Source organism: Biomphalaria glabrata, chromosome 5, assembly GCF_947242115.1.
Source record: "Biomphalaria glabrata chromosome 5, xgBioGlab47.1, whole genome shotgun sequence".
NCBI classification, from domain to species: domain Eukaryota; kingdom Metazoa; phylum Mollusca; class Gastropoda; family Planorbidae; genus Biomphalaria; species Biomphalaria glabrata.
Window position 1 is genome coordinate 22789497 of NC_074715.1, and position 15776 is coordinate 22805272.

A 15776-nucleotide genomic window follows, 5' to 3' on the forward strand; every position below is an offset into this window, starting at 1 on the left:
GCATTACCTGCTATCAATAACATTGCATTGTCATGTAACAAATAGAGACAGACGAATGGTGTATAAATAAATAAGACTTTCAAGTAGTTTTAGAAATGGTGTTATATAGTTGCGATAAAAGGTTTGCATATTTCATTGTCAAAACAAAATAGTTTGTTACAAGAAGTAACCGTTGCACTTTTTGTGTGTGTGTGTGTGTGTGTGTGTGTGTGTGTGTTTTTTAATCACGCTACATAATATATTGAAATTGGATAATCAATTGTGCTTTTGGTCGGTTTATCTAATCGTGACAAACGAATGGACAGACAGACCACACGAAACTTATAGCGGCTTTTCTATTTGCTGAGGGCACTAAAAAAACAACACGCCATATGTTTGTAAATTATGTACACACTATATTTAGAATGTAGACTCAAGAGTTCCTTCAAATTATTTCCATCAACATTCAAGTCATGTGAAACATTGATCATAAGGTGTATAGAAAACTACTAGTAGGGATTTGACTGAAACTTACTAGCGTGCATAGAAAACAGGTAAAACGTCTTTCAAAAGGCAATAGCTCTTCTATGCAGCCTAGAGAGTAGGGCTGGCCAATCTATGGCGCATACTAACCGATATTTAGAAAAAAATTCAACAGACTTTATTACCACGCCCAAATTGTCCAATATGATTATAATTTATGATTATAACATGATGATTTTATGTTATGTTTAGCATGGAATTTGTCTGTGTTCATACATGTTCTATCGTTTCATTAGTCTACAACGAATATGCTAAACATGATGATATTGCACATTTTTCTAAGAGGAACTGCTGAAAATGTCAGCATCTTTGAAGACATTATTAGCCTATAGTCTGAATAAAATTCATAGCAATGCGATGGCTTTATAGAATATAGAAGACAAGTTCTCTGATTTTGGAAACTAAAAATATTGTACATGATTTTCTAAAATGGAAAGATGAGCTGCCCCAGGAAAGAGCAGTTTTTATGGTGATACTTCTCATAGAAGTAAATTTAAACTGCATGTCAAGGAGAAATAGTTTCCACGCTTAGTTAAAACTGTTTACCTATTGGTTAGAAAAACGTTCTAGTTATTGAATTTCCACTGTTAAAAGAACAAAGTGACTATTGGAAGATCAAGTCAATTCTACCGAATCATTCGATGAAACACACAAACAGGATTACAAGAAGCATTGAATAGTCGTTGTGCTTGCATGAATAAATCCAATGTCACTTATTGAACGAGATATTCTGTTGATACTTAGTCCACTCACCTGTTAACATATTCAGAAAGTAATGACATTGACATTGGATGAACTTTCCTCACTTCCAAATGAGCATCTGACATGTTTTCAGTTCTGGCGATCATCTGTTGGACATTTTCCAGACTTCAGACAATTTTACCAAAAGCTATGTCTGTCACGTTGTCTCTATGTACAGATGCAAGCAAGCATGTGTATGATCTATGAAAATGACCAACAGTAAACTGAGGTTGCCACTGTCCCATTCAAATTGGAGGATCAGTTTGTGACGTATGACAGATGATTAATCAAAGTAAAAATTCTCATTAAATGTATAGGTAATGTTTATGTATGGGAAATTCTTTTTTATTTAAAAAAAAAAAGGTAATTAATAAATGTCCGTAAAGTATGTACAGTTTATCCGTCTACAATTGATACATCTGCACAAACTGTCATAATAGGAATAATAGGATTATGATCAAACATGCTATGATTAACGTCTACATTACCTTATAGTCACTAAAAGTGTGTGCGGCGCACGCGAATTAGAAAGGGAAGCAAAAGGTTGGCCACCCCTGTTATAGAGCGATTACTTTGATTACTTAATTACTAATGAATGTTAGATTGCCAACCACTCGGGGAAGAATCCTGGTTAAGAGAATGTATAGATCTACTAGACTTAGCAATAGTTCAATGATAGTCCTTTAAATCTATATGTAGAAGACGATGCGCCTATGTTCCTGAACACAAATTTATTAAAATCTTGAACAAATGCGAAAATACCCGAAGACATATTGTCCGTTCGTGATAAATATTTTATCATTCTCTCTAGCCAAATTTAAAAGTATTTATTTATTTATTATTTGAATAATTCTAACGATCAATTTAGAGTTTTCCCAGTGTGGTCAACGAGCTAGTATTTTTTTTTCCAAACGATATACATCACCTGTCAAATTTCTAGGAAAATCGTCAGAGCCGTTTTCGAGATCCGTGTCTAGACAGGTTTTTGAGCCCACCCTGTTTCCACGAAGATCCGTGTTGAATAGTGGTATTGTAATGATTTGTGTGAACACGAGTAGAATACAGTAGAATACAATACATTGCATTGAAAGCTGGCAATAAATAACGCTTTGCTTAAATTGATCTCAATTTCTGTTGATGTCAAACCTAGGTTTCTGTTATCGACACTCAGTTTCAGGGCACTCCTTCAGACCTGCTTAAAGTATTATTGAAATAACAAATGAATGGAGCTATGCTATTTTTGCTTATGTACTCTACAAACATCGTCGATATCCGTCAGTAAATGAGCAATGTTATCCTCACTCTCTTTCTCTCTCCGCCGTACGGGCACCATGCAGTGTAAACAAGCTGCAGATTTTTGTTTGAGACTTATACCTGGACATATGTTTAAACCTAACCCACTTGGGTGAAAATAGTAACGATGGTATGTTTACATTGAAGCTGCCTCGCCTTGGGATCCTTCACTTTCATTTTCCCCTATTAGAATATTTCTTCACTCCCCTTTGCACTCTTTGTATCCACCTGTAGATGTCTATGTTCTCGTCCGGAGTAATGAACTGTTCTTGATCAACATTGTTGATATCTGTACACAAAGTGCGACATGTTTGTGGTGAAGAGTGTGTCTCATATTCAGTCATAATTCACATGCTGTAGATCATGCAGATGGCGTTCTGATTTCGAATTTTGGTTACAATGAGAAATTGAGGCTCTGAATAAGCTTCTGACATCAGTTTATGAAGAAATGTTTGTAGCGTTAACAATAGCAAGGTATTATTCTCCAGACTGTCCTGAATCTCACTTGAATACATTTTCATCCCATTTCTCCGCAGGTTATGTAGTTAGGACAATGGGCTGAAGGGTAGTAAATGTCTGTAGGCCTACCATGTCAACAAATAATGCAGCTGGGACAATGGGCTGAAGGGCAGTAAATGTCTGTAGGCCTGATATATCAACAAATAATGCAGCTGGGAAAATGGACTGAAAGGTAGCTAGTGTCTGTACCATGTTAAGTTCAAAGATTACGCTGAAGATCCTTATGTCCCGCTGAAGATCCTTATGTCCCAAGAGAGAAAATGGAAGCGGCCAAAAATTATCGTCAATAACGCGTATAGCCATAGAATGTCAATTGGCTCCAATATCTGAATATTTTGAAGTTAGACATGGCCACCAAAAACTATGTTCTTAGTTGAAAGATCAAACTTTAAAGCAACTTTTAATTTACATCATTGTGTCAACGTTACTCTAAGAATGTCAGTGTTATAAAACTATTTAATACGGTCATCAATCTAAACTGAATACATGACATCTTTTCATTTATCTGATAACTTAGTCTAAAACTGTAGACTGCAAAAGCAGCATTTGTGTAAGGTGTCCTTTAGTCAGGACAATCTCTCTACACAAGACTTGGATCAGTTTGCTTGGATCAGTGTCTCTCTTTTGGCACGCTGGCTAGCAAAACAGTTTACTTCAACGTAATGTTTATATTGTAGGCTAGCTTTTTTTTTTTCAACTTCTTTCTTTCTCATCTCTCCCTCTCTCTCCCCCCCTCTCTCTCTCCCACTCTCTCTCTCTCTCTCTCTCTCTCTCTCTCCCTCCCTCTCTCTCTCTCTCTCTCTCTCTCACAACAAATACGTTTGTATTTTCAATCTGCTTATCGAGCTGAGATCACTAAAAATCTGCTAATCGACTACTGACCGAAGAGTTCTGCTGATGTATGTTTGTTTTCAGGCTTAAACCGTCCCTTAGTCTACCTATTTAATTGCAACGAATACTTAGTCTACCTTTTGTATTGTTGTATTGCAACGAATACTTAGTCTACCATTTGTATTGTTGTATTGCAACGAATACTTAGTCTACCTTTTGTATTGTTGTATGGCAACGAATACTTAGTCTACCTTTTGTATTGTTGTATTGCAACGAATACTTAGTCTACCTTTTGTATTGTTGTATGGCAACGAATACTTAGTCTACCTTTTGTATTGTTGTATTGCAACGAATACTTAGTCTACCATTTGTATTGTTGTATTGCAACGAATACTTAGTCTACCATTTGTATTGCAACGAATACTTAGTCTACCTATTGTATTGCTTCGAATACTTAGTCTACCTATTGTATTGCAACGAATTCTTAGTCTACCTTTTGTATTGCAACGAATACTTAGTCTACCTATTGTATTGTAACGAATACTTAGTCTACCTATTGTATTGTAACGAATACTTAGTCTACCTATTGTATTGTAACGAATACTTAGTCTACCTATTGTATTGCAACGAATACTTAGTCTTACTATTGTATAGGCTAGCATTACGATGTCACTTCAATATCTTCTGTAGACTAACTGGCGTGACTTCAAAAGTATACCTTCTTCTAGAATCACCTAAATGATCGTGACGCTAACTGTACTGACTGGTGGAATAAGACGCGCATCATTGAAGGGGTGAACAAATTGACACCTATATAGCCTAAATGTCTTTTTAACTTTCTTTTTCTGCTATCGATCGAGTCCTCTATGAAATTTTTGGTTTATCAGCTTCTATTGTGGGAGTCGCCGAAATGTCTAGCAATAATTTGTGCAGAAAATTGGAACCAGGCGTAGGTCGAATCTAACATTGGTGTAAATGACCTCATTAGTCTCGCCTGTGACAGACCGCCCATAACACTTTCACGCTTAATGTTTCAATTTAAAAGAAGTTATTTCTTAGAAGAAAACATCAATTTTGCTGTTTAGTTTGTGAGTTAGCGTCTATTATTAGTAGCGTCTAGAATTGTTGATGGCATCTAGAATTGTTAGTAAAGAGTCTTGAGAGTCTAGAATCGTTTTTAGCATCTAGTATCGTTAGTAGCGTTTAGTATTGTCAGTAGCATCCAGCATTGTTAGTAGCGTCTAGTATTGTTTTTAGCGTTTAGTATTGTTAGTAGCGTCTAGCAATGTTAGTAACACTTAGTATTGTTAGTAGAGTCTAGTATTGTTTTTAGCGTCTATTATTGTTAGTGGAGTCTATTATTGTTAGTGGTGTCTATTATTATTAGTGGCTTTTAGTATTATTTGTAGATTATAGAATTGTTTGTAGAGTCTAACATGAAATAATTTTTATTTAACTTAAGACATTCTTTAATATTGCCATTCTCTCTGTTCAATATCTTGAGAGCACGTCATTCTTCCTTGTTAATACATGATAAGAACTTATCACTTTCTGTTCACAATATATTTTTGTGTTTAGAATGTAATCTTGAGCTGTGTGGTGAAGTATTGGATCTAGATGACTTTGGTCCGACTCTTGCTAAAAGATGTATCAAATGCTGCTATCTTGGAAGTTATTGGGAGAGTTCATTATATTTATATGATACCACTTGACAGCTGACTCCTGGCTTATCAGCCGATAAAATACATGTAACTCATGTCGGTGTGTGCGTGTTTGTGTGTGTGAGTGTCCTGTACATTTAGTTGTACACCAGGTGTACGTAATTAGCTCCCCTGGCCTCGTACGTTTTAACTCATCCCCTAACTTGGGGCAGTCTCCGCCGCGTGAGCAGGAAACTTTTCCAACATTCAACTTGAACTCGGCCATCTTTCAGTGTTTATCTCTAGAATAGCTCGCGCAGATTTAGTTGCCGAACTGATGGGATGACGTCACTTTTCACTGGTTGAACAGGACCTTACAAAGTTTCATTAGGAGACTAGTGTCTGTTTAGCTTGGCACTTTGGACCTTTATTACTGATTACATTCTGATGTAGAATTATTTCATGCCATGACTAGATATCTTATTGAATTTACGGATGATGATTTCAAGGAAAGTGTACAATAAATAGAAGTGGATTCGGCTTATGGTCTGTTTTAGTTGCTTTATCTTGGGTGGCCACGTTGCTCAGGTGCCTCAACTAAGCATAGTGGCGTGTGGGTGTCTCCACTTTCCTTGTAGTCTTGGCAAGTCCAAGGCTGCATGCGGCGACCACCACGGACAGCATCTGCACCGTAAAGGTGGGGTGTACAACAAAGATGAACTTCACAAAAGTCCACAGCAGATCCAGCAGATCCCTGTTAGAAAACCTGTTCGTTCTGCCCGAGATCTCTTGTGGCGTGAGTAGCGTGCATGTCCTCGTGAGTAGCGTGCATGTCCTCCTGGTGATACAGCTGAACACCTTTAATTCGCCATTTATTCCTCTCAATTTCAGGTGGTGAACTATCACACGATGTTGAAGCAGTCATAAAAGCAGCCTGGGAGCCAATCGTTGGCAATGATTTTTTGGTTGTGGTAAGCCATTGTAACATTGAACTAGTAGTATCTTCATCTTGTAGTTTACATACTTAGTGGAGGTGATCATAAATGTTGTAATGTTATTATCATGTAGTTTACATGCATAGTGGATGTGGAGACTTGGTGTCTCAGTTTCAGACTATATATTCCATGTTATATATATATATTCCTTTATTAATTTATCAATATCACTTATAAAGACAACATGTGGGATAAGTTTTATTTTCTTTCTTTCTGATAATTATACCAGGTCCTGTTTTTGTAATTGCAATTGTGGTTTAGTGTTTTACTTAATGCTGCTACTTTTTACAGAGCTTGTATCAACTGTCTGTCTGGTACACTTATTGTACACATTATCTCTCCTACTTCCCAACCTTAGCACAATTATGTGTTATTCCTAACAAAATTTGAATCAATAAAAAAAAATTAACCAATAAATTAATTAATTAGTGGTAATTAATCATTTAGTTTAATAATGATTACGAGAAACACATCTTGCAATATTGATATATATGGCTATAAATACACAAGTTTTGTTGTTGTTGTGTGGTAAGGAGCTCATTTTACATTTTCTTGAGTTGAGAGATCTGCAGATAGGATGTTATTTATTAGTCTAATTAAGAATAAGTTATATTTTGGCTTTATGTTCTTATTAAACATGTAAAAAAAAAAAAATTGAATAAATCCTTTTTTTTTTTTTAGTTATTTAATCAGTGAGGATTCTTTGATAGTTATCCTTTTTTAACACTATAGTATTCTGGGTTTTTTAGAATAAAAGACTTTTGGTCAGATTAAATTCCAATCTGTGAAACTTATCTATTTCTTTTTGTAGCATTTTATTTATTGTGTTTTGTTTTAACAAAGTGCAATGTAATATGCTGTCAGATATTTTAGAGAAGTAGAATCTGTTTGCTTTATTGGCAAGAGTACATGTAACTTATTGAGTTCCCCTTACTTCCAGGTGGCTCAGTTATCCAAGTTTAAGGAAGGTGGAGGTCTTGGTATAAGTCTGGAAGGAACTGTTGATGTTGAAGATGGTGTTGAAGTGCGGCCACATCACTACATTAGATCTATACTGCCTGATGGGCCAGTAGGCTTGAATGGACGTTTAAAAAGTAGTGATGAACTATTAGAGGTACAGTTTTAAAGTGACTCAGAAACAAAGAAATGAAAATATAAATCTCAATTTAGAAAACAAAGCCACTTAGATTGATCCTGTTACTAGAATTAACCTATCTTCCCTATTCCTTGAGCTAAACTAGAAGTAATTGGTTGTGTGCACCAACAGATGTAACCAAATTTTTAATGAAGCAATGTTTAAACTAAACTCATTCTGAAGCTGAGGAATGTCTTTGGCTGATGACAACGATGGATGAACATGTCTCAATCCCAATATAGACTGGAATTTGAAAAAGGATTTGATTTAAACAGAGCTGTGTCTGCTGAAGGCCTAATGAAAACCATTTCCCAGATAGCTCCTCCACCCACCAGTCCAGAGTGTACCCAGAGTGTAATAAGAGAAATACTTTCACTATGGAAGTTTATAGTGAATTGTAATTATCTGTTATAGTGTTAAGTAGAGTTCAGATACTTCAAAAATTAACTTGAATTAAATGAACACAGAATTTAAGTTTAAGCTTTAATTTATAAAAAAAATGTAATTGTTGGTACAGATAATATAAGTAAGTTAGTAAATGACTATACATAATGTATTCATTATCTATATAGATATACTGTTATATATTTAGGTGAATGGTCGACGTCTGCTGGGTTTGAACCATGTGAATGTTGTGGAAATTTTAAAAGATTTACCTCAACATGTGCGACTGGTTTGTGCCCGTAGAAAATATCCCCTTCCAGATACATTCACAGCACCTGATATGCAAATACCGGGAACATTGCCTTACTCGTAAGTAGATGTTTCTTAATAACTATAGAAATGTCATTTTTTTTGTTTTTATCTAATGTGTTTTGTGCTAGTTAAAAAATCTTTAGAATGACTAAAATTGCTTTAAGCAATGTATTAAGATATTTATAGATCAATTAATAATAAATACGAAATAAATAGATAAATAACATGCAATCTGAACATAAAAAAATTTTATTTTTTTTTTCATGCAAGAGACTAAAGCAGTAAATAGTATTTCAAAAAGTAATAATCATTACTAGAAAAAACATTTTGATTAGTTTCTACTAGATCTAATAGATTACTAATAGAAATTAAAAGATTCATAAGCATTTCACATAAAAGTAGTTCTACATATGCTAAATAGTTGTAAACTACAAATTTATTAATTTGTTTGTACTAAACTCAAATTCTGAAATTTAAAAAAAAATGAAAAAAAAAATGTAATCATTGCCTTAGTTTATGCAATGGAGTGCTAACAGAAAACTATAAATCAAAGAAAACAAAAACATTATTTCTTTACTAGGACTTTGATGGAATAAGACATATCATGGTATTTACCCCTTGTTGCAGCATGCCTAGATTTCCAATGCAAAATAGGAAATCAAGAATTCATTTCATACTTTGCCAGACTTTTTTTTAGGCTTTCTATAGTTAAGCTTCTTAACCTTCTATATATTCTAAATATTTGATTGTTCAGTCTAGCAATAAACAAGTTTTTTTTCTTACACATACACAATGTGACCTAATATAACCTGGTCATCCCATCTCTCCAGACTTGCACACTGAAGCTTAACATATTATAGGCCACCCCTCCCATGCTGGTCATCATGACACATGGCATATTTGAGCAGGAAATCCAGTAACACAAAATACATTTAATATGTTGATGAGAAAATACTTTGCTATTTGAATGATTTCTAAATACAAATGTACTATTGTATAAAATATCTTCAACTTGTGATGGTTTAGAATATTTTTAAGAAATCCACCAATGTACAATGTAGTACTTATTGATGTTCTCTAGGCATGGAGTTGAACCAGGACCTCCACTGACTGAGAGACTTGTGAAAGCAAAGTCAGAAATGGCCTTATCAACAACTGAAGCTCCCCCTGTGGACATCAAGACCAAGTCCAGATCTATGGAAACCTTAAATGCCTTTGCCATGTGGAGCTCCCAGCCAGTGGTCATAGAGCTGGAGAAAGGAGAGAGAGGACTGGGCTTCAGCATCTTAGATTATCAGGTATTTAAGTTATTAGCAAAGAATTATTCAGTTTAGATGAAATACAAATGTGACTTTTTTTTCATATTAATTATTCAATAGAATACATGTTTAAAACTACTGTGCCAATTGTGGAAATATTAACTAACATTTTTGTAAAATTGGATTTTAAAAGTGAAAATAATATATTATGAATTTTAAGTTTTGCTATTTAATATTAATATTTGTTTATTTTCAAGGGCTTTAAAGTTATAAACATGAATTGATTACCCCATAAACATGCCAGTTGATTCACTGTAGATCACAGAGTTGTTTTCTCTCTGTTTTCAGGATCCTGTTAATCCCAATGAGACTGTCATAGTCATCAGAAGTCTGGTACCTGGAGGTGTGGCCATGCAAGATGGGCGGCTAGTGCCTGGTGACAGGCTCATCTTTGTCAACAGTGTCAATGTGGAACATGCCACACTAGACGAGGCAGTGCAGGCACTGAAAGGTGCACCGCGGGGAACAGTAAAGATTGGAGTGGCCAAACCACTTCCCATAAGTGAGGCATTCAAGCAAGATGCCCAGGTAAGTAAAAGACATTGTTGCCACATACCTACACACATGCAGTAGGCTCACCCTATTAAATGCTATAATTCTGCGGCATGAGATTTCTTTCACTCTTTTCTTTCATTTTTACCTTGTGACATTTGGTTGCTATGGGGATGGCTACGTATGTATTTTTTTTCTAGTGTTGAACACATTGTGCATGCATATGACAAGTCTGTTTGGTCTGTGTGCTGACAGCAATCATGTGACTTACATGGTGTGTCACTCAGTGCTGAAGTCTCTTGTTTTGTGTACAAACATGTTTTTTCTCCTAGCATGTGGCTTGTTGTAATCTAACAACAGTGTTGCCATCACTTCAGACTCAGACTGACATCACTTCAATCAGACTGTCATCCCTTTAGTCAGACAGACATTACTTCAGACTGACATCACTTCAGACTGACATTACTTCAAGCAGACTGACATCTCTTCAATCACTGACATCACTTCAATCACTGACATCACTTCAGACTAACATTACTTCAAGCAGACTGACTTCACTTCAGACTGACCACTTCTAGTACAAGTGTTATTAAACAGCAATTAAATCAAACATCAATAAATTTAAAATATGACAGCATCTAATATGTCACTGACTCATTCTGGAGAAAAGCAAATGGTTGAGTTGTACACTGCTGGAACAATTACTCTTATTACATAAATATGAACTAAGAAATAAGATTTGGTTGAATGAAAAGCAATAAAATTAATTGTTAAGAAAAATTTATAACTTCAATGGTAGATTTTGTTTAAAATTTTATTTAGATGAGTTGTTTTTTTCATAGTTATTTCTCTTTGACTTAAACTGTTTTGTAATTATTTTGGTTTTTGACTAAGACTTGATCATTAGCATGCAAAATGAATTCACAATTTTTGGGTTCTTATTTATTACTTTATTCTAAAGACATTGTTGGTTGTTTGTTTTTTATGCTACTGCTATGCTCCCATCACTTTGACCTTTTCAGTTCATGGTCTCCACTAGCAGCCCCTTAGCTCTACAAAAAGAGATTGACCTGGCCATTGTGTCAAGAGATACAGACTCTGAACAGGAAGGTCATGCTGACCAGAAGAACCTTGTAGTTGAAATACCATCCTTTGATGTGGCTGACCATAAGTCTTTTTCAGAAGCTGCTCTTACTTCCTCTGAACAGTCCTCTTCTTCATCCAGTGACAGTGAACAAGGCAAAGTACTGCAGCGTAAAGATAGCTTTTATGAAAGTGATGATGATGTTCGGACACCAAGAAGAGCTGTACCCAACAAGAGCTCTTCTAGCCATGATCTTGAACAGCCTCCAGGCTATGACAATGTTGTTGCATCTGAGGCAGTCACTTCAGTGTATAGCAAGCTTATAGAAGAGATCAAAGGGAAAGTATCCAGCCAAGAAAATACTGAGGCTGAGGTCTCTCCGAAAGCTGCCCAGGCAAAAGACACACATGCAATGCCATTGCCTTCGTATGAGGAAGCCCTAAAGGTCGGCAGTGATAACATCTGCCTAGTGTCAGCACCTATTGCCAAACAAGACTCCACAGAGTCAGAATCAGATCAGGTGAAGCTTAACATAATTCTAGACTATGTTTATACATATAGTGCTTCTGAACTGCTTTCTAAATATAGTAATATTTTTGTTTCATGTTTATTCTTTCAATAGCTTTTTATTAAACTGGTCAAAGTAGGAACTGGAAAACAAACAAAAATGTGTTGCACATTGTTTACCAATTAAATTAAATTAAAAAAGAAAAACAGCTGAAAATCAAATTCCATTATATAGCTTATTTATAAATAATTCACTTCAAATATTAATTAATTAATTATTGTTTCCTTAGAATGCCATAGAAGTTATTAGTAATAATTGGTGTTCTCTGTTTAGAATGTTATAAATACTGAATAGATTCTAGTATATGAATGATAAACTTTGTTAAATTGTTCTGCTAGTTGAAATGAACACTGCTAGAAACAACACTCTAGCTGGTACTGTGGTACACAGAACTTATCACATTGCACAGAATACATCACTTTGTAAAGAACATGTCACATTGCAAAAAGAAACATAATAATGCACATCTGCATGCCATTTTGTTTTCTCCTTGACAGTTTTATTTTATTAATGTTTATTTTATATTTCTTTCTCTTTTGCTATGTATGACTGTTACTTGTTGCATTCTAGATAAGTAATTGTGTTATGTCACCTTTGTCAATGTTGAAGGTTGCATTCAACTCTAGTTGTCACCTTTGTAAATGTCATATGTTGCATTCTACTTAAGTTGATGTGTTCTGTTACCTTTGTAAATGTTACTTTACTAGTGTTCTTTTTATAGCCAGGCAGTGTTGGCATGTATGTCTTCTTTGGTCATTATAATGAATATAACAATTATTAGGTTGTGTATAATCATTGTTAGTCACTGTCCAGTGGTAGTTAAAAAAAATTCCTCCCATTACCTGTTGTGACATAATTTTGTTTGTGTATTGTGTCCCTTGGTCTGGTCTAGCTGACATCTAGGTCATCTGAAGGAGGAACTCCATCATCAGAGGGTCCTCCCTCTGCCTCAAAGAGAACACCTCCTCCCATACCCCCAAAACCTAAAGATTCCAAGAGTCTTCTCAAATTAGCTCAGGAGAAGGTAACTTAGTCAATGTTTGTTACATAAATACATTCACTGACCTATAGATCTAAATGTACAGAATGTTAAACTGCTTTTGGTGTAAAAGGGTAGCAATCATAAACAAAACTGTTTAAAATAACTCTTTTTTTTAGTTAAATATTTAATTATTATTTTGGGGGAGGGTTGCATTTAACCTAAAGAATTTGTTAATTGTGATGAATTAAAGAAAATAAACATATTTCATAATTTTTAATGTTCAAATTAAAATGAAATACTATTTGAAATACTGTTTATAGTAGGGCTTCAAGTATCTAAAAAATGAATACATATACTCTATAATTCTATATTCTGAACAAAAAGTTTGTTGTGTTTTTAACCAGCTAAATATATAGGTCAGTGATTTAAAAAAAAAAAAAAAAAAAAAAAACTTACCTCAGCTGCAACCCTAGTTGTAGGTAAACCTAACCAATGAGTTACCTATAGTGCCTCATGGGATCCACCATATTGAGTTTTAGTATCTAACCTTAGTCTGTTTCTTTTTGTGAATTAATACTCTTTGTTTCTCTGCACTGATGATAGTTGTTTTGTACATTTGTTGTTTGCTAATGTCTTAGTTTGTTGTTCTAACAGCATGTGCTATGTTTGTATTGAGCTTGAAAAGTCACAACAGAACAACCATGCATGCCCTCCAGTACAGCATTGTTCTGATGCAGAGTCTACTTTGGTTTTGATTGTTCACACTCACATTTGCTATGTAAACACATTGTGCAATTTTGTACTGACAATGGAACCATAGTTCTCTAGTTCATGACACACGCACATATTTATAGCATTACCTCCCAACACAAAGGTATAGCACAGATTTGACAGCACATCAAAATAGTTTGGGCCAAATTATATTTAATAAGTGGAGGCGCAGTGGCTGAGCGGTAAAGTCCTTGGCTTCTTAACAGGGGTCCCAGGTTCGAATCCTGGTAAGACTGGAATCTTTAATTTCGGGATCTTTGGGCGCCTCAGAGTCTACCCAGCTCTAATGGGTACCTAACATTAGTTGGGGAAAAGTAAAGGTGGTTGGTCGTTGTGCTGGCCACATGACACCCTCGTTATCCGTGGGCCACAGATGACCTTTACATCATCTGCCCCATAGATCCCAAGATCTGAAAGAGGAACTTTACTTATATTTAATAAATAATGAAATTATAATTCAATTATCCTGCTACAAATCAAACAAGTTCTTAAATTCCTTCCCCCCCTACCCCCCCCCCCACCCCTTTTTTGTTTTTTCTTCTCCAAACTACATCTAAATATATATCTTTGTAGAGCATAAGGCCTAGTACTGTAACAACATGAGACCAAGGGTGGTAACTCCACTAACAAAATCTAATCAAATCATGAACATACAACTCAAAAACATAAGTCTTTCTATCTTAAAACCTTGTTACTGCCAACCAACTATTGTAGTTAATTATGCAGTTAATAAGGTTAAGGGTTATTGAGAAACAAATGAAAAGCTACCGCTAGCCTATATTAGTGTAGAAACATTTGAAGCAGCAGAGCTCTTGTTCTAGTCTTCAATGATATTCACATCCTTCATCTTTTTCACGTTGTAATCCCAACCACAGTTTATTCCCTAGAGTGCGTCAGTAGATAAAAACAGTCACTCGATGTACTGGGCCTTTTGTATACAAGATGAACTTTCAAACTGACATGTCTTGCTACTGTCATAGAACTAGTTACATGATAGCTGCTTTGACTAAACAAGCATTTTCAAACTGGGCCCTTGCCGTCACACGTCATGTGCATGTCAATTTATGTTTTAAATAATTGTCTTCAAACTCATGTTTCTGCAATCTTAAAAATTCAATTTAAAAAAAAAGTTAGCTAGAAAGAGGTTTCTGTAAGATCAACTGTTCATTCCAATTTTGGCAGATGGTTTGTGAAGAATTGATGAAAAGTTCTCTCTTACTTTCTGTTCATCACTTTTCTGTTTATATCACGCTTTTTTTTTTTTGTCAATCACATTTTCTGTACAGATTTTGACAACTTTTCTTTCCAAGTTTCAACAAATAAACTTATGAGGATTTCCCACAAAATATTTTAATAGCTGAGTTGGGCTGCGACCCCGTGTACTTATGTTATAGTGGGACAAGAGACTTAGTGGGCTTGTGTTATAGTGTGACAAGAGACTCGGTGGGCTTGTGTTATAGTGGGACAAGAGACTTGGTGGGCTTGTGTTATAGTGGGACAAGAGACTCGGTGGGCTTGTGTTATATGGGGACAAGAGACTTGGTGGGCTTCTACTATATGGGGAAAATAGATCTGGTGGGCGTGTGTTATACATGCTTTCAAATAAAAGGTACACAATAGTTTATCAATAATTTTGTGAACATCCAGTTAGCACTAAATAATTGCATACTAAGTCATAGGAAAACCAATGAATCTTCATTCTTCAGAAACTGTTAGTTCACAATGTCTTTTAAATTGCATTGCTTAAAGACATTCTTATGTTGACTACTTCCTGGATAGATAAATAAAACTTCAAACTTCAAATACTAAATAGCTGTTTGTTACATTCTCTGGTTAGAAATTCTATTCATCACAAATACATTTCATCAAGTTTGACTTTGATTTATTCTTGAATTACCTTCAAGTTTTAACAGTACCATTTTCTTTGGACAGTATCAGTTTCTTTAGACAATCCTAAGCACTCTTTTCAAAGCACAATTTTACTTGCAAGTAGCCTTCCCCCAATATTTGGACTGATCAGTGGATAGTCATTCTCTATACATTTAAATTTGCAATGTCTATTCTATGGTCTCTCATTCATTGTCTGTAGTGTTGGATGTCACACTGACACGGGTTTGCTTTCTGTATAGTCGTGGTTGAAACATAATATTACTGTACTGTATTATATACGGATGTAGTATAGAATTAT

The 15776-nt window shown here is 35.1% G+C and overlaps 1 protein-coding gene across 7 annotated transcripts in view; it reads left to right on the plus strand.

Annotated features, from left to right (window-relative positions):
• The window catches only part of LOC106060106 (multiple PDZ domain protein-like), a 126043-nt gene that overhangs the window by 73169 nt on the left and 37098 nt on the right, over nt 1-15776 (plus strand). For 3 of the 7 annotated variants that reach the window (XR_008778175.1, XM_056030816.1, XM_013217887.2), the window contains exons 15-21: nt 6438-6517; nt 7482-7655; nt 8269-8429; nt 9454-9670; nt 9980-10219; nt 11206-11787; nt 12728-12859. Coding sequence is in view for 6 of the 7 variants with exons in the window: in XM_056030816.1 (XP_055886791.1) it covers nt 6438-6517; nt 7482-7655; nt 8269-8429; nt 9454-9670; nt 9980-10219; nt 11206-11787; nt 12728-12859 (1586 nt within the window). In the remaining variant the exon portion in view is untranslated. The remainder of the gene's footprint in view (nt 1-6437; nt 6518-7481; nt 7656-8268; nt 8430-9453; nt 9671-9979; nt 10220-11205; nt 11788-12727; nt 12860-15776) is intronic. The other 4 variants (XM_056030817.1, XM_056030818.1, XM_056030819.1 and 1 more) reach the window with 2 other exon arrangements.